Consider the following 24,813-nt stretch of genomic DNA (forward strand, 5'->3'; position numbering starts at 1 on the left):
CTGCTCTCTCACTCTCTGGTACTGGCAGGCTTTGCAGGGCTGTCCCGGCCCCGTGATTCACCAGAGGTTGTGCCATTCCCTCTAGGAGGGCACGTCCCTCCTCCAAATTACCACATTCCCCAAATTCCTCTCCCCTGACACCACCACGTGAACCAGTTGGACGGCTCTGTTAAAAATAACCTAGTGGGACAACCTTCCAGCCAATCCACGCGCCGCAGCATACCAGCCCTGGCCGAGTCCAACTCAAGTTACACCTGCTGTCTGGGGGCAAGGCGCAGGCTCCCTGAGTTCCTGGCAACAACCCTGAGAGACACCCCTTGCCCAACAAGCCCCGGCCCTCCACTGTCTCCCCATGCTCACAGCCTGGCTACAATTCAAATGCTAGAGGTTACCAGAGGTCAAGGTTGCCCCCCTTCCACCGCTTCCCTCTGCTTCTCTATGCTGGGAGCTCAGTCCCTCTGCAATCAGAACACCCCCACCCTGCAAGTACCACAGCAGAGCTACAATGCTCTGGGATCCCTCTGGAAAATCCCATCTCTAATGCCTGCCTGGATAGGTAGCCATGCTGGTGGGCTGGAGAAAGTCTCACCCAGGGAAGCTACAGAATGCCCTGCCATGTCCTGTCTAGGCCCATCGCCGGCAAGAGCTCTGATCCTGTCAGAGCACAGTGGCATCCCAAGGAAAGAATGCTACAGCAGGGGATTGCAAGTGTTTCAGGGCAGGGACTGCTTCATACTGTGTATCTGTACAGGGCCCAGCACAAAGCAGTCCCGGTCTCAGCTGGGACCTCTAGGCCCTACTGTAATACAGCTAACAACGGCCAGCAATACTGTAGAGAGACTCATGTAAGCTGTTGGGAGCGGATGTTACTGCAGAAATCCTCAGAGAAGAAAATACTACTGAATGCTGTAGTAAGGGTCCACGACGTTACTGGTTCCAATGGAGAGTCTGGGGCTAGTGGTAGAGAATACTAGAGTATTCTCTTAGTGGGATACTGGAGTACTGGGAGGTAAGCAGGTTGGGCAGGAACAAAAGGCAATGGGGTAAGAGTAGATGAACAGCACCCCCTTTGCCCAGATAAACAGTGGGGTTCCCTGGCTCTACTGGGGTTAGTCTCCCTCTGGTCACGGCTGACCCAGCCCTGGTTCAGGGAGCCCTCTGTGGCTATGTGACCTGGAGAACCCGCGCCAGGTGTGAGCTAAGCCCTTCTCCTGTGGAGAGGACCCCCCTTTCCCCCTGGATTATGCTCAGCCAATGACTCATTTGCCATTGCTTCCACTATTCCAGCATGGAGAGCCTTGGCTTCTCCATGGGGTTTCTCGTCAGGGGGTCAAACAGGGCGCTCATACAGGCTGGAAATAACGCCCACGAAAAGGGTCAACAGCCCCACCTGGCAAATGGGGAAGCACAAACCCAGGGATTCATTCAAGGCCATGCAGATCATAGACCTGAAGGCCAGAACGGGACCATCATGATCATCTACTCTGACCTTCTGCACATTGCAGGCCACAGAATCTCTTCCACCCCCTCCTGTAATAGACCCCTCACGTCTGGCTGAGTAACTGACATCCTCACATCACAATTTAAAGATCAGAGGCAAGGGTCATGGCGGTTTCAATGCCTCCTCTCCCAGAAGAACTAGGATTGGGGTAGGAAAGCACACAACCTCCCCAAGCCACACTCCTGCAGGCGGACTGGGGTGCACAAGGACTTTGAGCTCGCCCGGCTATTCTGAGCCCCCTCCCAGACTAGAGGCAGACCGGGGCCCACTGTATGTTCGGTTCAACAGACCCCCTCCTTGCTCTCTCCTCCAGGAGGGAGACTAGGAAGGTTCCCCGCAGCCCTGCCTCCAGTTCTAAACACTGCCTACAAAAGAGAGCGGAAGTGGGGAGGGGGTGAGGCAGAGAGAAAGTGTGTGTGGGGGGGATGCAGCGAGATAAGAAGGTGAAAATCAGTTTCTGAACCAAGTGAGGCAGTGTGGAAGAAGAAAGCAGAACCGGGCTGCTGTCTCTTTAAGCAACTGCCAGATGTCTCCCAGGGGCTGGAAAAACCAGTTTGCACACTTGGGTTTGTTGAGTGGAGGCCAAGCTCCCCAGCGGCACTCCAACTATTCCCAGAGAAATCCAAACAATGCACCCGCTTTGGAATCCCCGCGCCTCCGTCCCTGATGCCCTGGGCTAGAAGGGCCCCCGCTGGGCAGCATGAGTGAGGAGCAGGGGTGCAAGGGCTGAAAGGCGGTGTAGCGAAGCAGGTCCCTTTGGGTGGTCCAGAATCTTGGGAGCAGGGGTGGGGAGAAGTCTTGCTTTGCTGCAGGAAGATCTGAGAACAGGGGGAGAGGCGTGGAGAGCCAGTGAGACCAGTGCACGGGAGGGGAGCAGTTAATGGAATGGCCAATGCTTAGGGAAGAACTTAAAAAGGCAGTGTGCTGGCGACTGTCCCCCTCCCCAGAGGTGGCTGCATTTCATGGGTGCTCTGTGCCCAATTAATTGGTAAGGTGCTTTAGGGTCTTTTGCAACTAGAGAGAGAGGTCAGGCATTACCAGCAGTCTGCAATTACCTTCAGCTCAGTGCTGATTCCAGAGGGATTGGTACAAAGACGTGATTGGCCAGTTCTGATCGGTTGTAAGAGTTGTGCCCAGTTTCTCAGAATATGATCAATATAAAACTATCCTAATCCTTAGCCCTTCTCTAGCATCCTCCCAGGATTCCAAAGTGCTCTACAGAGACGAACACATTAAGTGTAAAGTAGGTATACTAGCTATTATAAGGATGGGAGAAACTGAGGTAGAGTGGGTGGCAGTGCTGGGAACAGAACCCAGATCTCCTGAAGCTTAGTCTTGTACCTTAACCATTATTAGACAGTGTTCCTCCCCACCTCCATAAGTCATCCTCTGAGGTCATAACACAGTGTTTATAATATGACAGTCCATTCCCACGGAGACAGGTCTGAGGTCACAAACACTGAGTTGTGACATCACGGGAGGACTCAGCCCAGAGCAGAGAAGGAGGAGACCATGTGTGTTTACACACAGCTCTAGTCATCAGCAGCGAGGGAGGCAGAAAGCCCAGAACAGTTTGAGGGGGTTTAAACCTCTATTTTCCATTTCATTAGAAAGGCCCCGCTCCAGTAGCATATCCCCCCTCTCGCATTGCACAGGGGCTCAGAGTGGCCCATACTGAAATACTGGTGCCATTCCCACCAGCTCCCTGCGTTTCCTTGGAGCACTGAGCAAGTCCAACCTTGTGCTGAGCTGTTGAGACTTGAGAGATCTCAGCAGAGGATGCTGGAAACGGGGTTGGACTTCCTTTTAGTGCTGGAGAAGAGTCCTGGATTGACAACCCTAAAGACTGCAGGAGCATCCCGCGTCTGCATTGGAAGGACCGTCTCGAGGGGAGCGGAGTTTCAATAGCCTCGCCGCTGACAACACCCGTGAAGGTGCCAGTTGCGAAGGTGTTGATGTGGACAACTGACCTGCCAGGAACTGGGCTGAGAGTCACCCAACTCACCGCACAAAGACACTCGCCACCGACCTGGGCCGAACTCCAACTGCTGGCCTGTCCTCGGCGCAGACTCACTCTCTTCTCAGGCAAGCACTTGTTTAGCTTGTCACGCCAACAAAGCAATGGAAACTGGAGCGTGGGCACTGCATCCTACCCCCCTAAACCGTCAATGGGTGGAGGCAGGTACCTGTATCCACAAGGCTTCCTGCTTCCAGCTGAAGATGCTTAATGCGCTGACTTGGGCACACTTGCCTATCTTGTCACACCAATAACGTATTTAAAGTTGAACCCAAGAGGCGATGGGCCCCACTACCCCAAAGCCATCAGTGGGTACAGACTTCCCTCGGCCAGACCCTGTATTGACAAGGCGACCCTGTTCTAGTGGGAGACACCAGGCCAAATCCATGACTCTTTTGGATGAATGTGGCCCATTGGGTTGGAAATGGAAGTGGAGGAGCTTTGAATGGAGACGTGGGGGAAGGAGAAGGCTCTGGGAATGTAGTTAGCTCCCCTCAGGTTGTGGCCCCGAAAATTCAGAGCTGGGGAAACCATCGACATAGGGGGAACTTCTAGGCCAAGCCGCAGTTTGAAAACACAAATCCAAAGGTGGTGCCGAAGGAGCCTCAGAAGCAGAAGGAAGTGTTTTGTTTGTGACCTGCACGAGAGGCTAGACACACCAGCTTTCACGCCCAGCCCCAGGTGTGCGGACTCCCTGCGCAGAGCCTCTCTCTGCCTGCAACTTCACCAAACCAGTCAGGCAGGCAAAGCAGAGAGAGGGAGGGAGGGAGTGAAAAAAAGAGGGAGGGAGGGAGTGAGAGAAGGGAGAGATGTCACAGAGACTGTGGATCCTCAGCATGGGGAACAGAGTTCAACACCACTTGACAGGTCTCAGCCATTCCAAGAGGGCCACCACTCCTGCCCCAGTTTGGCTTCCCTTTCTGTGTCCCCACAGGCCGGTAGGGACACGGCCCAAAATACTGTGGTTGAGACATTAGGTTAGTGCCCCTGGTGCAGACAGCAAGGGCCAAGCCTTGGAAAGTGACTGGGCAGAGGGGAAGGCACCGCTCATACCAAGAGCTCCTAATGCCTCCGTGTCAGAGACGTCCAGGCTTGGGGCATCTGGGGGCTGAGCCTGGAGGAGCAATTCCCCTTCAGAAACTCACTTTTACCTTCTCTCTCTCTCTGCCACCCTCCATTCCCGTCGCCAGCCAGCAGTCACCCAGATGAGGTCAGAACACGGGGGGCTGACACAGGGGGATTTCAATCATCTACTGGATGCGAGAGACTGAACATCAGAGCCTCAGGTGCTGCAGAACCCGCCCCACACAGCTCTCCCAAGGCAGCTCAGTCCCGACCCACCCACTGCATCCCCAGCAATAGGCTCCCAACTTGCTCTGCTGATCAACCTCAATCCTGACCCAACCTGCTTTGCTAGTCAAGGTCTGGGCTCCCCCCGTGCTTGCATCTCAATCCTGAGCCCCCAGCTACTGCCATCTCGGGCACCCATTATCCCCACTTGGACACACACACACACACACACACACTTCCATCAGGCTACACGTATTCTGTGAGCAAAGACAGGACTTTCATCTCCAGAGCCAACCACCGAACACTGGCAGCAAACCCAAGGAAATTCCCTACTCTACCCCTGAACTGGAGTCAGAGACAAAACAGAATAACCGAAGGGATGTATCCTCAATTTAATTGGACTTTGGAGTGGGAATGCAGGGGCAGCATCTGGTTCTAAGGGAGGTGGTGAGCTGCTCTTAGTCATCTTAACTGGATGTTCACTCTGAAACATAATGATGGATATTTGAATAAGCACACAGTGTCTGCAGTGTCCGTTGGGTCAAGCCTGGATCCCTTCTAAAACCAAGTGCGGCCTGGTCTTACTCACCGTACATCTTGCCTTCGTCCGAGAGGATGATTTTCCGCCGGCCGCAGGGGGGGTAGATCGCCAGTGCCTCCTGGAAGCTCTGCTCGATGTCTGGACTCCACACCCCCTCGGCATCATTGTCCAGACTCTTGTCCATTCCCTCCTGTCCATCTTCCTGCCCCTCCCCGGGGCTGCCGCTGGCGTTCCAGCTGTTGGACGCTATTGTGATGGCTGCTCTGGGCTCCGACCCTGAGCCCCAAATGGCAACTCGACAACCTGAGGGGACAAAGCAAAGGTCAGCGATGGATGTCTCCTGACACCCTGCCCCCAGCCGTACACACTAGAGCACACTGCCTCTGACCAGCCAAAGAAGAGCAGGGGGGACAGAGGGACTGGGAGGGGAAGTTCCTCCTCTGCTAGAGATGCCAGCAGTGAACGTATGAGACAAAGGGCTGGGGTGCCGAATGCCGCAGAGACATACTGGGCCCTAAACGCTCGCTGACCAGTGAGCCCAGGGGAGCACAGCCCTCCTCCCCCGCTCCAATAGCGCACCAATTCGGGTGGGCTCCAGAGACAGGATGGAGAAGGTGGAGGCAAGGTGCATTGCCGGAGTGCTGCGCTCAGAGCTCGGGGCCCTAGTGCTGGCAGCAACGCCCCTACAGAAATTACTGAAGCCAGAGGAGAGATGGGTCTGAGGTACATTACAGCGCAGCCCATAGGAACCTCCACCCCGGAGACGCGACCACGTCCCCTGCCCCACATCACAGCCCAGCCCTCCAGGACCCTCCATCCCCAACTCTGAATCCCTCTTCTACCCATATCAAGAGAGGAGAGCAGGGCTTTACTGGGCAATTATCGGCCCATCACGCAAGAGCCAGCTGCCAAGCGACTGGCTCTCAAGGGGTAACTGCACATGGCAGGGAGCGGCTCTCTACCACCTTGAATGCAAAGACGGAAAATAATGGAGCTGGAATACGGCAGTGGTTCTCAAGCTTTTGTACTGGTGACCCCTTTCACATAGCAAGCCTCCGAGTTCGACCGCCCCCTTATAAATTAAAAAACATGTTTTTATATATTTAACACCATTATAAATGCTGGAGGCAAAGCGCGGTTTGGGGTACAGGCTGACAGCCCCCCATATAATAACTTCGTGACCCCCTGAGGGGTTCCAACCCCCCAGTTTGAGAACCCCTGGAATACGGGCTGGTACAGGGGTTCCCAAACTTTTTTTGCTGGGATTTCCCCTTGAAAATATTTCAGGCTGTGATGACCCACACCAGGCCACCCTTACTTCTGCACTGCTGCTGACGGCGGCGCTGCCTTCAGAGCGGGACAACCGGTCAGCAGCCGCCGCTCTTGCAACCCCCCATTTGGGTTGGGCCCCCCCCAGCATGAGAAATGCTGGGCTGCTACATAGTGGGCATTAGAGCAGTGGGTATCCCTTCACTGCGGCCCCCCTGCTAGTTACACCATCACCCCACTACTCGCAGGCCATGCCGCTGCCTTGGAGCCCCCCCGGCCTGCTGCATTTCAACATAGTCGGGCCTCAGTGCAGGGACACAGCACAGGCAATGCGGGGGGGGCTCAGCCTGGTGTGTCTGCCCCCCCCCCCCCCCGCACAACAACACAGAGCCTGTGCCGGCACTAGGCTCCCTTGCTGAGCATGACACCCCTGCTGGGGGCCCTCTCGTGGCCCAAAGCCCAGCCTCGCCAGCAAAACCCTCTGGGGCCAAAGCCTGCCCCCACCAAAGGCTCAACCCCCCCAGTGGCTGCAATGGGAAGAGTTGGAAGCAAAGTCTGTAGACCGGAGCAGTGTTTGAAATCCCCAGCAAGGATTTTGGGCGGCACCCAGGAGATTTGGATGCCCAATTCCTCTTGAGCTGAATGGGGGCCAGGTGCCCGGATCCCTTTGGTAGCTCTGAAAGACTCAGCCCCCATCTCACTTTGGGATTCTGGTTCAACGTGTCTATTTGGATAAGCCTGACCCTCCCCCTGAAAGGTCGCTGGGTGTTGTGGGTTGGGCACAACGCGCCCATGGGGGGCCTCCGGGGGGAAGCTCCGCTGCCCGGACAGGTTCTGCCAGACAGGCCTCAAACCAGCGCCTGCAACTTCACCTCCCCTCTTGCTCCCCCCTTTCCTGCCCAGCTCCCAGAGCAGGCTCGGTGCACGTTTGGCAGCAGCTGCTGCTGGTGGGGAGCTGAGCGCAGAGGTGTCTCCTTCGGCTAGAGGCTTCCCAGAGGGGCTGTGAGAGCGCGCTAGAGGTCTCCAGTACAGACATCTCCTTTTAAAGGAACTGCAGCAAGCTGCTGGTTCAAGTGCGCAGGGATTCATTATTTTTTTTTTAAAGTAACTTTTTTCCTGTCTCTCCCCGAGCCCCGTGATGTCACCCAGTCTCTCCCGCTGCTCCCCCCTCCCCGTCCTCCACCCGCACCCCCCCCCCTTCTTTGGGAGCAGTGTGGCCAAATAAGGAGAACAGAATTGGAGCAGTTAGCCAAAGAGAAGGGGGAGGGATGGAGAGGGAGGCTGCTGCGGCTGTTGTGTAGCTTCCCGGCTCCCCAAACACACACACACACACACACACACACACACACGCGCGCGCGCGCCCGGTAGTGGGTACTGCACTGGGACGGGGGGGGGAGGGACAGGAGTTTTTGGGGTGGGAGCATGGGCATGTGAGAGCTTGCAAGCCCAAGGGAGGGGAGCGTAGGTGCAGGCAAGAGCTCGTTAGCTCAGGAGGCAAAGGGGAACAGGGTCAGGGAGCTGCTGTTGAAGGCGGCAAACGGGCTACAGAGCAGCAGGGTAACGCCTGCTAGAGACCGAGAGAGACTTCCCCCTCCCCGTTTCTGCACAGGGTCAGGATGTAGCAGAATTTCTTCTTCTTGCAGCGCACGGAGAAAATATTGAGGCCTTCTCCTCCACAACACCCGTCCCTTGGAGACACCAGGCTTCCTCCCACCCCAGGGGGGCATAGGAACCCCCGTGGCTGAGCACAGGACCCTGCAGCACTGTGCGGGGGGGAATACGCTGAAGTTTTCCGGGCAACTACTGCAAAATATTGCAGGAGAGTCCTAGAAGGGAGGTTTGGAAGGGAGGTGAACCCTCTTGCTTCACTACTGGGGGTCAGGAGGAAGCTGCCTCTGTAGGACCGTCCTCTGAGCCGACTGGGACTGTTCCCTCTTGGAGACAGGATGCTGGGCTGAAGAGATCCTGGGCTGATCCAGTCTGGCAAGCCCTGTGTTCCCAGGAGATCCCACCCAGGATGCTCTAGCCAAGGGTTTGGAACCAAGTCTCCAGCCAGCCATTACTGTTAATATGATAGTAGCTGCTGAAAGCCCCAAGCAGGATGGAGACGGTGTGGTGCTAGGTGCTGTACAAACACACATGCAGGCCTGTGTTAGTGCCCAGGTCTCCCATCGCTGCTTATGGCTGAATTAGTATCCACACACATCTCCTCCTGCTGACCCGACTGGTGGGGAAACCTCAGAGCTCACCCTGAGCTCTCCTTCCAGTCAGGTGACAACACAGTCAAAGCTCTGAGGATTTGGGGCTGGGGGGGGAACAGAAGACGACAGAGCAGGAGTGCGCTCTCTCCTCGCTGGCCTGCCCCACCCAGTTGGAGACACGAGGAGGAAGATCCAAGAGTGGCCCGGCCATGGTGTGAGTGGTAGCCACTGGGAAAACAGTGTCTTGCCAAGCCAAGCAACTCCATTTCCTGGAGGGAGGGTGCAGGCGAGCGGCGAGTCATAGCTTTGACGTACAGTGCAAGAGATGATGAATCCAAGGCTCCACCCAGCCCTTACAAAACAGCGACCACAACAACAACTGGGAAACAAGCAATGCTGGGCTTTCTTTGGAGGTGTGGGGCTGCCTAACCTGATCAGGGTGGGGGAGGGAGGCTGGAGCAAAACATGTCACTTTCCTTCTTTTACATCAGCTTGTCCTTGGAGAAGGCAAAGGGATTCCTTCCCTCAAAATCAGGGCCATGGCCCGCTCCTCTCCCAAATCCAGGAAGCCAGCAAGTTCTGCAGGTCCCTCATATCAGTTCTCCAGTAATGTCAGGGGCCTTGCAGAATCAAACTCTGCTCCCACAGCTTAGTTTGCCATCTTTATCAGCTCCCTCCAATGTGGCCAGGAGATTGGCTGACCTTTGCAAGCACGCTCTCCGGAGGGCACGAGGAGCTGAAAGCTGTCGCAAAGAGCTGGGGTGAGATTTTCCCTTGATGTGCAGAAAGGTTTCAGATTTGACCAAGATGCAAGACCAAGACCTCTTGAGTGTGAAGGTCCCCATTTCTCAGACAGGTCCCTCCAATGGCGACCCTCTTTCCTGGGGCTCATCCAAGCCTCCCACTGCCTCTTTGAGTGCGTATGAGATGGGGTGACCTCACCACTCAGAACAGAGAAGTTACCTTCTCTGGAACCAGCATCCTAGGGGAGTTCTCATTCTCCCAGGAGCTTCAGTAAGTTTTAGCACAGCCCACGAGAACTACCTGCTTCCATCACCATTCCCCAGAGAGATACAGTCATCCACTTTTCACCTTCCTACCGTCTCTCTCTTTCCCCTCCCTCCCTCCTCTCTTCCTTAATCTTCAGGTGCCCTCTTAAGTAACCTACCGAACATCCCACTCAAAACACAGACACAGGGCCAAGAGCTCAAGTAAGGGGGAGGCGAGGAAGCCTGGGGAGCTTAGCTCCCCCATCTCCACTCTAAGCAGAGAGGAGTTCCTGTTTCAATCTGCTTTAATCACTGCGTTGGGCTGGATTCTCACCAACGTGGTGAGACCACTTTGTGCTGTATTACTAGTAGACTCCGACATTAGCATGACATGACCAGCCCATCGCAGAGGGATCCCCTGGCAGCACAGGGCCAGTGAAGAACAACTCTCCCCTGCTGGTATCAGGGTAGCAGAGATGGGGGCATGACCAAAGGAAAGGGCATGTGACCTAGATATGCCAATCACCAGCTGTGGGGGGCAAATTTGTGCCCTGGGCAGCCAGTGAGAGTCTGAGCAGCCTTCAGGAACCAGCCATAAGCAAAGGCCACATCAGGATTTGGGGGTGGGGGGTGCCAAGGGGGGGCTTTAAGGACATTGTAGTGCAGGCACACACATGTGCACAAATACACACCTCCTGACCTGCACTCTCCGCAGAGCAGCTGTCCCACCGCGGGGCCTGTGCAGGAAGAGTGCCCAGGACTGGAAAAGCAGGGATGGCACAGGCCAGAGCTGGTACGTACAGCAATGCCAGCACGATACCTGGGCTCCAAGGGGTGTCTATAACCCACTATATCTAATTCATCAATGCCAGCTGTTTATTCGTTAGGCCCATCACAGTCTCTCTCCCCCACTATTTTATTTTATATTTTATTTTGAGAGCAAGTTTTCTTGCCTGCCTTCATCTCACTTTAGCTCCACACCTGTTCTTGTAGCCGCTCCTTAAAAATCCAGGTAAAAATAAGGAAACAATACATGGCACTGCAAACTCCATGCCCAAACACCAGCACCCCCGTCAGTGCACACGAAGGAATACACATGGCGCTGGGGGGTTCCAATCTCACAGATGCAGCAGTGGAGGGAGGGAACACTTGCGTTTGGGGGAGAATAAGCACGGGGGAAATAGAGGCATACAGAGAGTGTGATCTTACAAACACCAGGGTGACTGTAATGGAGAACGTTCTGCTTTATCAGAGGAAAACTGCGCCCCCAGAGATGGAAGGGACCTATTTAGCCCGGGTCCACACCCCTGTACAAGGGCAGGATACAACAGCACAAGAGATGCTGCATCAAATATTAAAGCAATGATGTCTTTGATCTCCGGCTGCTTAGGAGTCATAGGTTGGGAGGGAAACACGGATGCAGATAGGAGCTATAGTGTGCCATGGAGCCAGGTCCTTAGCGGATGGAAACTAGTGTAGCTCTGGTGACTTCAACAGAGCGACATGGATTTACAGCAGCTCAGAGTCTGGCCTCAGGAGGCAGGTGTAGTGGAAGCTATTCCTGATGGTGGGGTCAGCTTCTGCCTCCTTTACAGAGAGAGGGGAGGTGGGGACAGGAACAAAGGCCCGTGTTTGAGGAGCATTAGCAACATGCTGCCGGACTGGGAGGCAGGAGGACGGAGGGTGAAAAATCCAAGGATGAGGTTGGAAGCTAGGAGTGGAGCTTTGTCCTGGAGACTGGACATGCCCCTATTTACAGGCAAGGGCAAGGTTACAACACGATACAGAATGAGATGATCTCAGAAGCTCCCAAATACATCTCATTTTTAACCTGGGGAAACTCATTGCCAGGGGATGTGGCGAAGGCCAAAACTATAACAGGGTCCAAAAAAGAACTAGACAAGTTCCTGGAGAATAGGTCCATCAATGGCTATTAACCAAGATGGGCAGGGATGCAACCCCATGCTCTGAATGTCCCTAACTTCTTGTTTGCCAGAAGCTGGGAGTGGACCACAGGGGATAGATCACTATAATTGCCCTGTTCTGTTCATTCCCTCTGAAGCATCTGGCATTGGCCAGCCAGAAGACAGGACAGTGGGCTAGATGGACCTTTGGTCTGACCCAGTCTGGCCGTTCTTATGTTAAGCTGGGTCTTCTGACACATGTGCAGGTTTGTTTCAAATTGCACTGGAGACCGTCCCCTACACAGCCTGCTTGCACCAGAAGCCCCAGACGCTAGAGCCATCACAGTTCCTGCCTAGCAGCCAGTGCACGGTGGCATCTGGTTCTCCAGCGCTCTGTCCAGGCTGCTTTTAAACCAACCCAAGCAGTGGTGTATTCACCCCTTCCCCAGAGAGCCTGTTCCACCTCCTGATAAAGATCATAGCCAGGAAGGCTGTCCTGACATTCAGCCTACATTCTCCTTTCCTTATTTCCATCTTCTTACTCCCTTCTAAACAACCCATGACCCTCCTTGGGAATTAAAATACTTCCTAACGTGTCTGCAGGATGTAAGTCCTTTCCTCACTGTTAACTCAAGCTATGCATTTAAACTCTCCTTCTGCAAGGATCTTGCCTGCCCCTCCATTGCTGGGGCTGCCCTCCTCTGCAGTGACATTGGGGCTGAGACCAGCCTGCACAGGTGGTGTATGGCTCAGCCAGACCCTGAATCTCTCCGGACACTGTTGTCAGGGAGAGATCTCCCAAGAAGCCTCTGCACCTAGCATCTTACTGCAGCAGAACTGGAAGGAGGATTCTCACCTGGAGCGAAGGTAAGAGGAGAGGGTTCCTGCATTCCGGAATTAACTAGGAGGAGAGGCAGAAGCATTGGGAACAACAGCCTCTAGCTCCCATCCCGGTCTGCGGGTCTCCCCAGCTCTGTGCCACACAATTGGAGCACAATCAGGTTTGCAATCAGGAGAGCCTCCTGCTGCTGGGGAGCGAAGAGGGGAAGCTAGCTAGGATGTATTGGAGCAGGGGTGGAAGCAGGATTTGCTCCGGAAGAGTTGGGAAGGCAGGAGGATCTGTTGACATAGGGGGTAGGAAGGGACAGCTGGAAGTAAAGGGAAGCTGCCCTGTGAACTGGTTCAGCTCCTGCCTTATGGGTCAGTCCCTGCTGGGCCCACAGGGGAGCCCTTCTTTCCCCGGTCCCCACCCCCCCGCATTTAAAGAGGATAAAAGTTCACAGACAAGCCCAGACAGGAGGCTGCTGGCTGGGAGCTAGTGCAGCGAGCTGCACCTCTCACCTGAAAGACAAAAAGTTTCAGCTTACAGCCTGGGCGTGACCTCTCCTGGTGCAGAATCCGCTCCTGCTGACAAGAAAGCCAGGGGGGGAAATCCAAGGCTGCAAGTTCCACTTCGATTTCCCCCTGCGGGGAGTTTCAGGCAAGAGCTCACACCCACCTGCTGCTCTCTGCCTAGGCAAGGGGGGAGGGTGGGGGAGATCCCGCCAGAGCAGCAGCCCTGCAGTTAGAAAGGGGGCCCCTAATGTGGGGTGCGGAGGGGAGAAGGAGCAGAGGGGAGAAACTGGCTTCCCTGCTCTGTGCCAAACCTGTTCACGTGGCTCCAAACACCCAAACACATGGCTTTGTTGTCTAAGTACCACGTTCACCACTCTTAGGCCTACAGAGTTCCATGCAGCTGACTCGAGGTCCTGCCAGGGGAGGATTGCCCCAAAACTCACCATTGTGCAGGGCCAGCCACTTTCCTCTCCAGAGGTGGCTGCATTTTGGGGCTGCGTGTACATCTTTGTATGACCCTGTGGGATCCTTGAGGACAAGAGGCATCACACAAATGCAAACTACCATCAAGTGAAATGGGGATAGCTGGGATCAGCCCTTGCAGTAACCCACAGGGTGGGAGAGGAACAGGAGAGAGAGAGATGGAAGGGAAGCCATGGGGAGGGTGTATTATATTGCCACAAACTCCTATGGGGAGAATTCTACCAAGCCCCCTAAGAGAGACATTCACCAGACTCCACCACAGGTGAAGCAGCCAAACGGCAGGGCTGGCCTGGCCTGGCCTGGCCACGGTCAGACACCCGAGCAAGGAGCTGTACAAAGGGCCTGAGAAAGAGGTGGTCACCGTGACCTTCGGGAAGTCAGACAGACTCACTCCCCATTCCCAGCCCCAGAGACAAGCCAAGGCCAGGGCATTCAGCTACCAGAGCATCCGGGAGGTTTCCCAGCTCGGCGGGGCGAGCTCCCACCGACTCCGCCTGCTCCCTCGCTCTGCGGCCCCATCCTGGGGGAGACAGCATTGAGTATATTTATAGCACAGGGGGAGGGATGGAATTCGATTGCCAGGTTCAAGTCTCCAGCGCAGCAGCAGCCTGCTGGCCTGGCACAGCTCTCTGTCAGAGGGGCCGGCGAGCGGAGAGAGGCCTGGGCTGGAGCAGAAATCCAGAGGGGCACAGAGCAGAACCATCATCCAAGTGTCCCCCGCACCCCCTGGGACATCAGGATTTTAATGGGTCACATTTAGAGCTGCTCATGAGAGCTTCCCAGCCAAAGCACAAATCCGAGGGAAGGTTTTCAGGAAATGCACCAAGCAACCCACCCTGTTTGTGGTGTGAAAGTTGTTTGGGAGGGGGCTTGAGAAAGCCTGTATAGATCCCCCATTGTCATGGGAGCAGGCTGGGAGGGGGCCTCCAGCCCCCCATGGTCATGGGAGCTCAGAGGTGAGGGGGCTGGAAATACTTATAGAACTCCCCTGGGCTCACCCTCAGGCAACACGGACATCGACCCAGCATTGCCAGGAAGCAGACACACACTATAGATCCTGTGTGGTCATGGCAGGCTCATCACCATGGGTGTGGGGCCCTCAGTAAGGCCCGGCCATTTGCGTAACTCCAGGATGATGCCCCCCACAGCAACGTCAGCAGCAGGCCAGCAGCCCGGCTTTCTGCCCGAGGGGAGCCGCAGATAGCAATTTGGGAACAGGAGGAAGCAGCCTGGTGGTCACTGGGCCCCTGCCACTCGCATGCCCTGCACTATCGCAGTAGAGCTCCCATCCTACCAGATGCTGCCCCTGAGCCCCAGACTACTCCACAGGAGAGCAGGGCACTGACAAAGATACAAAGATGCCTTGGCTGGGGAAAGCACTGGGGCAGAGCTGGGGAGAGACGGGGTCTCTCAGCAGGACTGACAGGAGTCTTTGTGCCTTGGATTATTCAGCCCAGCCTGTCCCTGTGCTGGGATCAAGCAGGCACTTCAGGGAGCTAGGTGATACAGAGAGTGGGTAGCAGCCACTGGGGACTTTGCAATCAACTAAAAATCTGAGGGATGGGACAGGAGGGTCCCCTCTCCCAATTGTGGGAGACTCTGCCTCACTGGAGCTCGAATGCAAGGAGCACTTATTCAGAGACCCAGCAGAGCTGAGGTCCTGCTCACTCCATGAAGGACCCCCCAATGATTCCTGCAAGAGCTGGGGCATTAACCCCAGCAACCTGACTGCAGTTCCAGGGCGGCTACCTGAACGAGCCCACCCCATTGTCTAGAACTCCCCATCTCATTCGTCCCTTCCTCTCCTCAGGGCTGTAGTGCAGCAATGCTGTGTGCCGCCAGACAGCTGCTGCATTCCACCCCAGAGGTGGCTGCAACTCAGCGATGCCAAGGTATACACAGCCCAAGGAGGACTTTGGGATCTTTTGAGACAGGCAGCACTACTGGAATCCAGAGCCATCGGGGGCGCAAACATTTCCCTTCGAGTACCGTGTGCCCGTGTAATGGCCCCAAGCCATTTCACACAGCAGCTCTCCGGCCCCTCCTCATGCGTCAGAGTGCTAGCCAAGAGAATGCACAGCCCCAAAAGCAGGCTCTGAACTCCAACAGGAGGAAACAATTTGCAAGCACGCAGAGGACTTCTTTAATATGCTTCTAATTTCTGGAAGGAGAACGCTTGCCGGGGGCACTCTCCATGATACTGCCTCTCAGCCTCTCCCCCACGCCCCCTCCCCAGCCTTCTCCCCCACCTCCCCAGCTCTTCCATGTTTGTTTTGTCTGCATGTTAATACATTTTATCCGACTGTGTGCACGGGAAGGAAATGGGGGAGGGAGGCAGGGATGGGGCAGGAAAGCCAGGCTGCCACCTGCAAAGCCTGAGGGGGAAGGAGGGGGCAGTGCAGCTCAGAAGGTGAGAAGGTGGAGTGGTTTCAGGGGAGCCTGTAGGGAGAAGGAATCCCCAGATTCACAGTGCTGCATCCTACAGGGGTGGCAGGGAACAACAAGGGGGTGTCCGTGAAGGGAGGGTGCTTCTAAAATCCTCGATGGCGAGGGATGTTGGCGTAAGAAATTAAAACAGCCACGGGAATGACCTGCTCTGGTTCTTTCACTGTCTCTACGGCCTGTGGGCTGGGATAGGCCACATCCGATGCTCTTTACAGGGCACACAATGGTCGATTCTGTCCACAGTGGGGTGAGAAGCGTTGTCAACGCCAGCTTGGGGAGAGGGGAGTTGACCTGCTTGACACCCAGCGTCCAACCTGGCAGCTCTCGTGAAAGGCCCCACACACCCTGGTTCCCAACGCCACTCCTGAGCCCCTCCGCACTGTCCCAAGCATCGGTGGAGGTGGGGGGGACTGCCAGTACTCGCCTCTCCCCAAAGACAGAGTGCGTGTTATTGCTGCCAGCCCAGGGATCTCAGATCCTCACTCGTGGTGACTGCACCACCTGGCCAGCCCTCACCAGGAGATCTCCACCCAGCAATCACATCCTCAGCCTGCAGCCCTATCACCAGGGCCTGTAACCTCACGCGCTGGGGCTGGGGGATCCCCAGGTGGGAGAGTGCCAAGGATGCTGCTGGCAGCGCTAGTGGCTCAACAGATGGCACCCCAGTGGAGCCCTAGGAGGTACATTGCCTTTCAGAAGTCCTGGCCATGAAAGACCTCACAGCAGTTTTTCCAAGAGTCAGGGTGTTAATCCTGGTGTCCTGGTCAAATGGCAGGTTGGGTGACCACATTCTGCAGACCCTAGCCACCCCCCATCCCTGCAGTTTCCATGGGAGTAGTTTCCGGTCACTACTTCCCCTCCTGGAAAACACTCCCACATGCTCCACCCCAGAAGTGGTTGCCTTTCAGCAAGGAATAGAGCAATCCCTGCCTTTAGCTTGAACAGCAGTATGGGATCCTGGGGAGGGTGGTGGAAAGCATTATATTCATCAGCAGAGCACACCACCAAGGTATTTCTACCCAACAGCTCTCCCACAGGGACCAAACCTCAGAGACTAATCGATACTAATGGTTGGGGGCTTGTGATCTTTTTCTAAACTGTTACCGAGCTGCAAGGCCCTTTGATATTTAGGGATTCCCATTGCTCAGAAGCAGATTTCACTTCTACCACTTGCTACCATCAGGGTATATCCCTTTGCAAGGAACCTGCCTGCAGAAGGGACTTAGAAATCCAAGCCACTGATGTGGCACTATAGGCTCCGTAAAAGCAAAGTTTCAGAGGGAAGTGTAGCTCAGTAACAAGCCAGTTAGCAAGTGCCTGTCTCTCTTGCCCACCTCTCACTGGATCCATCCTCCTTTTCTGCATTCCCACCCCACCCCACCACTCAGACAGACAGGGGAATGGATGCCGAAGGGCCCCCGGACGGTCCAGACTTGGAAGTCCTGGGACTCTCCCAGACACCCCTCCCCCCGACTCCTGCTCCCTTGTGAGACAGCCTGAGTAATTTCCTTTCCTCTATCACTTCCTGTCTTTTCCGGCCTGGCATGGAGCTCAGGAAGCAATCGGCGTGAGGAAACCACAAGAGGCCACGTGGCTGCGAGGCCACGAGGGATGCAGCGCCGATGAATGGTGGCTCCCAAAGTGACAACAGACTGGAGAGAGGGCCTGGGTCTCCCAGGCAACCACCAAGTCCATCCCTTCCCCTTTAGGCTCCTTGTGTCCCCCGATGCGCTGGTCACCTCCTACCCACCAGTTACAAACAAGGGCCCAGCCCCCAGCCCGTGCACAGCGAGGCAGATGGCCACCAACCCCATCCTAACAAAGTTGCTCCTCACAGAGGAACTTTCCTGCCCAACACTGGCCCTCACCCACCAGCGGGCGGTCTAGCAACACCCCACAGCCTGAGTGGGCAGGCATGGCACCCTCAGAGACCAACCACGGCCGTACCCCATTTGCCAACCGGGGCCACCCCTTAGGGCTCTCAAAGCGCTTTATACCGGGGGTAGAAGTACTATTCTCCCCATTACATGTATGGGGAAACTGAGGCACAGAGCGAAGAAAGGGCAGCCAGAAACAGAACCCCAGTACCTTGCTTAGTGGCCCATCCCTCCCCTGCTACGCACCAAGCTCTCGCTCGCTGAGGAGACAGTACTAAGGGGTCTGCAAAGCTCTGCAAACAAGACCTGGCACGCCTCTCCTTTTTTCCTCCATTTCCATGACACCCCACAACATCACAGGGCAGTCGAAGGATGAGGCGGACCCAGCATGGACTCTCTCTACACGTCCCCTCTGTCCTGAAAGCCGCTTCTCCCCAAGGAGGACACTATCTGCTCAGTGCTGCCAGCGTTTCTCATGCCCTCCCACGATTAGCTTACCGGCTGCCACATCATCCCAGCCTCACTCCTCCTGTCCATCCGCTTTTGTGCCAGCCCGACACCAGCGAGGCGTGGAGACGGGACACCAGGGAACCGAGGCTCAGAAGGAATGGGGCTTAGGCCTTTTCACTAGACCCAGCACCTCTCACCAGCTCAGGAAATGTATCTTGAATGGGTCAAACCCCACAGGGCCCCTAGTCCCCCTCAAGTCAACGGGGATCTGCCTGGGGAAGAACCGAGCCGGGATTGCAGCCTCTGGTCCATATTTTTTAAAGCAAAGCAGCTGTTTCTCCGAGCCTCGCTGCTAGGTAGCGGGGCAGCTCTCTTGGTTCGAACTTGACCACATAACCTGGCAGCGGGGGTGGCCCATTTGCTTTCTATCCTGCTTAACCAGAAGAGGAGCTTCACTGATTTACATTTTAATAAAAGCTTTTAAAGCATTAATTATTTTATAGATTATGAAACTAGTTGGAAACTAAGTCTTGGACTGGCCTCCTCCAGCGTCACCAAGATGGCCACCACCAGGAAAGGGATCATCTTATTTACACAGCACCCTTGGGCCCAAAAGGCTTTACAAACTGTAGGCCTGTTCCCAAGAGGCCCGACACTCCCACTGTATCATCCGCCATGAATTAATGGTGCTCAGCACACCTCGGGATCAAGCTCCTACATACTGGAGTCACTTCACCCATCACTGAAACGCAGCCACGTCTGAAACATGGCAAACGTTAAACAGTGCGTGGTTAGGACAGGAAGTTTCCAGTTGAAATTGCCAGGGGAATGAGTTAGACCAGATGTAATTTGGCCAGTAGCATGCTGAGAAACATCATTACAAGTTAAACCTTTATTTCCAATTATAATTTGCTGTTTGCCGACGGTGAGAAGCAACTCTGATCTACTGAGCTTGAGAACCTGCCGATCCAAGCAGAGAAAGTGGCTTCAAGCATTTGAATTCCCAGCACAGCTTACAAGCAAAGCCAATTTCCCAGAGATCCCATAGGCTTAAACTGCACAAGACTCAAGGAAGAGATCCGGGAGGTTGAAGCAGAGAAGCAGCCTCTGCTGAAAGTGTTCAGGCAATCAGCTCAGCAAGCCCATGGTCTGGCCAAGGTGATTAACTACGTATTCTAGCCTGAATAAACGGGGCCAGAGCTGGCTTTAGGGATGGGCTGTCCTGGTAAGAACGACAACGTCTACTCCACAGACGCACACCAAACAGCCACCGAATACTTTGCTAGGACCTGGTCACAAGAAGGGGTTGGAATTCAGAGGAAAAGGCAAACCCATAAATCATTCTCCTAGGATATCTTAAGCTAGAAACAACCATTTCTATAAGATCAGGAAAAAACAATAAGCCCAGGAAACCAGGAAGATCAAGGGAGAGGCGGGGGTATATAGGTGGGGGTATCCCAGATGTTCTCAGTACAACAGATGTGGACCAGCTCAGGGTTCTCTCGCTAGCTCTTCGTCATTTCAGATGCTCTGGGAGGCAAAGGACTCCAGGTGTCCATATAAAGGATTGTCCTGGTGCCACTGAACCCAAATAGGGCTCGTGCCCTAAGGCTTACCTTCCCGAGGAAGGGATTGGACTGGCACATTCCTCCAGCCCACTCTGGTCTTTGCATCTTCTCTCCTACTGCCCCCTCTCCCACCCCTCCGTGTCCAGAACGGTCTCCCCTCTCCTTGTCCGAGCTCCTCCTCCTTCCAAACCCGCATTTGGGAATTCTCCATCCCAACAACTGCCCACACCCTCCCATTCCTCAGCAACTGTTGCGAGTGTCCCAGCTAGCTCTCCCTTGGGCCCAGCCTACAAACAGCATTGTATTGGCTTAACTAAGGGTGTCTTTTTAAACCGGGGTCGCTAAATCAGTGCCAACTCCTGTGTGGACTCTCAAATCCGTGTGAAAATGGGCTAGGTCCATTTCATTCCCTATTGACTTAGACAAGGCCTTAGATCTGTGGGGCGGGAAAAAGTGTCTTACTGACTCTGTGCAAATGTACAGACTGTGTGATTTTAAAGTAGCCAGTCTAAAGCCATAAGGTGTCTATAACCCCTGTGCAAACAGGAAGGCTCCAGTTCTTTCACACCCACTCCCTCATCCCAGGCTGCCTCTCCCTTCCCTCCACCCCGTGTAACCCAATCCTCACCATGGAAGCAGCTGCAATCACTGCCCTCACCCTGTGCCTAGGAAACACAGCCGCCCCTGAGGCACCAGCCCTGATTCATAGCTGGGTGCTGCGGGTAATCTGAAAGCAGCACCTTACCAAACCAGAGCAGCCCTGAGCACAAGCCACTGGCCTACACATGCCAACCCAGCTCCAGGATGGGGAATGGCCTTCGCACCTTTCTGAAACCGAGAAAAAAGCCATTCCGTCTGGCGGAAGCCAAGCACTCCTCGCCATTCCAAGTCACTTTCCCCTCGCATGCTGTCCTGATACCATGGGAAGAATCCCTCCACACAGATGGCATCACGGGATAAAGGTCCCCACAGGAGCCCCTTCCAGAGGGTTTCCCCTTCTCACACATTTGCAGAAACCATAACGGAAGTATGTATTTCATATGCCATACACTGTACATACAGGAAACAGCAATGGGCCCTGCGTGGACAATCAATGCACTGTGCAATTCCATACATTAGGGCTAAACGGATGACTCATGAATGAACACCGCACAGAACGACCAAAGGGGAACACGCTCTGCAGAGGGGCCGGCGAGGAAACGAACAAGAACCGGTATCCCCACCAGGAGGCAGCTAATGCGGAAAAAGGGAATCCTACAGGGTCACGTATATTTCTGCAGCCCAGAGCCTGGAATATGTTTACCTAGACTGACAGCCAGAGGGCTGGCTCGGTGGTCTGTGTATTTCTAGGCTCCCACCATTGTGGCCTTTAGGTTTCTGGTCTGGAGTATCCAGACCCTTTTCCCAGTGAGCTTCCGCCTCCCCTGTAAGTTAAGAACCATGCAGCTTTCAGCATGCGGGTCTTTCTGATGAGGCCCCAAACAGCAAGATCCAATCCACTGAGCAGGGACACTAAAACATCTTAGTCCCTGGCAAAATTTACCCAGCCATGACCTGGAAGGTTGCTATCCTTTGCGCTTTGCAGGGGTGCTGTGCACACACAATTTATTAAGCTCTTGAGATCCTCCAGGATGAGCCTCGTATAAATTATTCTTGCATGTCGAGAACTGGACAGTAACGGCTCTTATTATTATTTATACTGCAGGAGAGACTGGGCCCCAACTGAGATCAAGGGCCCAGTGTGTTCGGTGCTGGCCAAACATGGCGAAAGACCATCCTGAAGAGTTTAAAGAGACAAGCCAAAGGAAGCCTTATCATCCTCAGTCTGCAGCTGGGGAACTATGGCACAGTGAGATGGAGTGACTTGCCCACGATCACACAGGAAGCGTACGGCAGAGCTGCGAAGTGAACTCTGATCTCCCGAGTCCCAAGTCCCAGGCCACTGCCTTCACCACATCCTCTCCCTCTCATCTTGCTCTTCCAAGCAATTTCCACTCAACATGGGAGAACTTAGCTCGGTCACTTCTAGTCACAGCGCCGTGTGCGGTGAGAATTTCTGCAGCTTTCCAATACAGGAGGAAGCCTGCTAAGTACCTACCGATTATCAGGACCCCTGCTGAAATAAAGGCAGCATTAGGTACTTGGACCCAAAAGTGCCTATCTAAAACCCATCCTTTGGGCAAGCCACACAAAACCCGGAGCCTGATCTCTTGCAGACGTTTAAGATCCCATAGCACTGATCACAAGAGCGGGATACCTCTGGTGTCTTGGTCCACTTCCGGGGTTGATTCATTACGTCCTGGCCATCTGAACTCCCCCTTCACACTTCCAACGGGAAGCAAGCACCTCCTTCCCTTCCTGCCCTAAGATTCAGCCTTGCAGCTCTGTGCTGTTAAACCAGCTGCTACTGCTGAGGTGGCAGCATGTCAGTGGTGGGTGAAGTGCCTCCTGCATACAGAGAATGTAAGTTGCTAAAAATACTGATGGCGATATTATTCATAGAGAAGGAGTTCCAGACGAGAGCACAGCCCAGTCGTTAAGCTGATCCTGATCCAATGCATCAGCCCCCCCCTCACCCGCCCACAATTATCTAACCAACCCAGTAATCACAGACTCTCTGCCCCCACCATTCCCTCCCTCTTTGCTCTACCACGGCAGCTTCCCAGTCTGCAGCGAGTGGGCAACCTAGAGATGGGGAGGCCTTTATGGCAGTATTGCAGCTGGTAGACTGGTAGCTTACGTCTCAGGTGAGCTGTGGGGAAGGACTGACCCACAAATGCCCTGCTGGCCCCTGAGCATGGCTAATCCAGGTGAGTTCTGGAGGGAGTCCTGTGGGGAGGGGCATTTATGTTACGGTGAGGACCCTAACACAAACACAGGGGAAGCCAAAAAGGCTACATAACCTCAGGCTGCCCAGTTCTCGGGGGTTGGTCTGAGGGTAAACCTGTGGGGGGATGGGGGGGGACACTCAGAGCAGAGGGCCACACTCAAGACCCTGCTCCTCACAGGGTGGGCAGTGGGGCTATGCAGTGCCCATACCTTCCCACTCATAACATTAATGCTGAGTTTAACTAAAATAAAAGGACAGTTGCCTAAATGTCAGCAATATGAGCTCCCTGCCTCTGGGGGTGGGGAGAAATGGCTGGCGAGCTGGCATGAGAACTACAGCCCATCCTCCACTAACTCAGAGTTGCTCAAAGTTTACAGGCTCAGAACATCTTCTGGGGAAATTAGTGACTATTGTGAACAGCTGGATCTAATTTTACGAGGAGCTAGGAAGAGACACTCATGAAGAAATAACGCTTAGCGCTCCAATCCAAGGATCTCAAAGCACTTTAAAAACTGTTACGCTTCACTACAATCCATAGAAGTCAGGATTATGAGGCCTATTTTACAGAAAGGGAAACTGAGGCACAGAGAGGTGAAGCAACTTGTCCGAGGCCAGGTGGAAAGTCTATACCAGTGGTTTTCAACCTGTGGTTCATGAACCCCGGGGGGTCTGCAGACTACGTCTAAGATTTCCAAAGGGGTCCGCACCTCCATTCAAAAATGTTTAGGGGTCCGCAAATGAAAAAAAGGTTGAAAATCACTGGTCTCTACCAAAGCTGAGAAAAGAACCCCAGAGTCCCAACTCTTAGGCCGCTAAGCACATGGTATCTCAGGGCATGTCTACATGAGGATATCCAGGAATATCAATCCGAATTAACTAAAGGTGTGAATTTGAAGTGGATTAGTTAAACTGCATTAAATTCCTGTGAGAACACCGTCATTCAGAACTGAAGTGGCCTTAATTTGCTTTAGCTTAATTCACTTAGTCCTGGTCGACACTTAAAATTTAAAAACTCACTTAAAAACTCACACCTCTGAGTGCCGTAGCTACGACAGCCTAACCCCTAGCATAGATACAGCTAGGCTGACAGAAGAATGCCTCTGTTGACCTAGCTACCCTTGCTCAGGGAGGTGCAGTTCCTATAGTGGCAGAAAACCCCTTCCATCACCTTAGCCTGCGTCTACACTATGGGACTAGAGCAGCGTAGCTACAGCACCGCACCTATCCCGCTACAGGGACGACGTGGCCTTCCAAACTAAATTAAACTAAACTGAATTATGGCCACTTTAATTCTGATCTACAGTGCCACACAGGGATTTAATGAGGTTTCACTAATCCACTTCAAATTCACACCCTAGTTAATTCAGATTAATTTTCCTGGATGTTTCCATGTAGGCAAGTCCTCAGATAACTAATGGGACCTCTACAAGTTCAGACTGACCTATCGCTAGAAATGGGTCACAGGTGGAGTCCATATCTGACATTCCTCCTTGTGTTTGGATCTGGGGTTCTGGTTCTCGCCCCTTCTGTATACATTCAAATCACTTCTGATAATCACAGCATGTAAAGCTGGTCCTCCTGCTTCTCTGCCCAGCTCTGCCTCCCCCAGCTCCCCCTGAAGATGCTGGGAGTTTTGCTGACAAACTTTGGGTTCCGCACAGCTTGTGTGTTTAAAAGGTGGCGTTTTTTATATTGCTCACATTTTATCTCTTGGGTCGGCACAAAAATATTCATTGTAAACAATTTTTCACTCCTCTTTATATGGTAGATACCCACCCTCATCTCGCTACAGACATGCACTAAGATCACTTCAACCAGCCTGACCATTAGACTAATTGGGATGATTGCCAGGGACCAGAACTGATTGCTCTATTTCATGACTTTAACCTGTGGATACCTGCCATGCCTGATGCCCAGTAGTCTAGCCACAGTCCTTTACACACAGGAGGGGTGATTTGCAGGCCTAGCTTTCCCAAAGTGTGGCCTTCTGCTGTGCTATCAAGGCTGCGAGATGGGTCGGGCTCTCGTGTTCGTTATGGTTCTTCAAGACTTTTAATGCTGCCAAAGATCGTGTTTATTTCATACGTTGCTTTTGGTCCTGTGGTTAAGACAC

The 24,813-nt window shown here is 54.0% G+C and overlaps 1 protein-coding gene across 4 annotated transcripts in view; it reads right to left on the reverse strand.

Moving 5' to 3' along the window:
* Positions 1 to 24,813, reverse strand: part of TEAD3 (TEA domain transcription factor 3) — a 57,326-nt gene that overhangs the window by 25,039 nt on the left and 7,474 nt on the right. For 3 of the 4 annotated variants that reach the window (XM_073319795.1, XM_073319794.1, XM_073319796.1), the window contains exon 2: positions 5,398 to 5,652. In XM_073319795.1, coding sequence (XP_073175896.1) covers positions 5,398 to 5,533 — 136 coding nt within the window. In that variant the 5' untranslated portion in view covers positions 5,534 to 5,652. Of the gene's footprint in view, positions 1 to 5,397; positions 5,653 to 24,813 lie in introns of those variants that run through there. The other variant, XM_073319793.1, reaches the window with a different exon arrangement.

This window comes from Lepidochelys kempii, chromosome 21, assembly GCF_965140265.1.
Source record: "Lepidochelys kempii isolate rLepKem1 chromosome 21, rLepKem1.hap2, whole genome shotgun sequence".
Taxonomy (NCBI): domain Eukaryota; kingdom Metazoa; phylum Chordata; order Testudines; family Cheloniidae; genus Lepidochelys; species Lepidochelys kempii.